We start from the raw sequence: 673 nt of genomic DNA on the forward strand, positions 1-673 counted from the left end.
GTGTCCGCCGCGGTCCAGGAGCGCAGGTCCTCGTTCAGGGCGATGTAACTAAGCCTTCGTAGCCGTACTGCTCATACCCGCCGAGGAGGCGCCCGTCCGGCCCCACGTAGCAGCCGTACATCAGCTGGAGGGTGTGAGACCCTGACCCGCCCCGACCACCCGCGGTGATTAAACCCGAACTGAAAATGAAACCGGGTCAAGCCCCGCCGGTTCCCCCCGGGTGGGGGTCGGGTGTGTTCCGCAATGTTGGGGTGACCCTCGGACCCGCAGACTCGGGCGACTCCGCCGGTCCCTGGGGATGGGGGTCGTGACCCGGACCCGGGCCCGCGTCGCTCACCGGCCTCGCTCTGGTTGTAGTAGCCGCGCAGGGTGTTCAGGTTCGCCCGGAAAGTCTGTGCGGCGTCCTTGGCCTTTCGCGTCTCCTGATCCCAATACTCGGGCCCCTCCTGCTCCACCCACCGCGCCCGCGGCTCCATCCTCGGATCCGGGGCGTCGCTGTCGAACCGCACGAACTCCGTGTCGTCCACGTAGCCGACGATGATGAAGCGGGGCTCCCCGAGGCCGGGCCGGGACACGGCGGTGTAGAAATACCTCAGGGAGTGGAAGGCTGGGGGCGGGGAGGGGTGAGACCAGGCCGGACCTCCTCCCGGCGCGGGTCCCGGGTCCGAGGTGA

At 68.9% G+C, this 673-nt stretch overlaps 1 protein-coding gene across 1 annotated transcript in view; it reads right to left on the reverse strand.

The window, feature by feature from the left end:
* LOC104994573 (BOLA class I histocompatibility antigen, alpha chain BL3-7-like) overlaps positions 1-671 on the reverse strand; it is a gene marked incomplete at its 5' end in the record, with an annotated part of 6,581 nt that extends 5,910 nt beyond the window's left edge. The window contains one exon of the mRNA XM_010848202.1: positions 338-671. Within this exon, the coding sequence (XP_010846504.1) occupies positions 338-671 (334 nt within the window). The remainder of the gene's footprint in view (positions 1-337) is intronic.
* Positions 672-673: the final 2 nt, after the last annotated feature.

Source organism: Bison bison, unplaced genomic scaffold, assembly GCF_000754665.1.
Source record: "Bison bison bison isolate TAMUID 2011002044 unplaced genomic scaffold, Bison_UMD1.0 scf7180017864260, whole genome shotgun sequence".
Taxonomy (NCBI): Eukaryota; Metazoa; Chordata; class Mammalia; order Artiodactyla; family Bovidae; genus Bison; species Bison bison.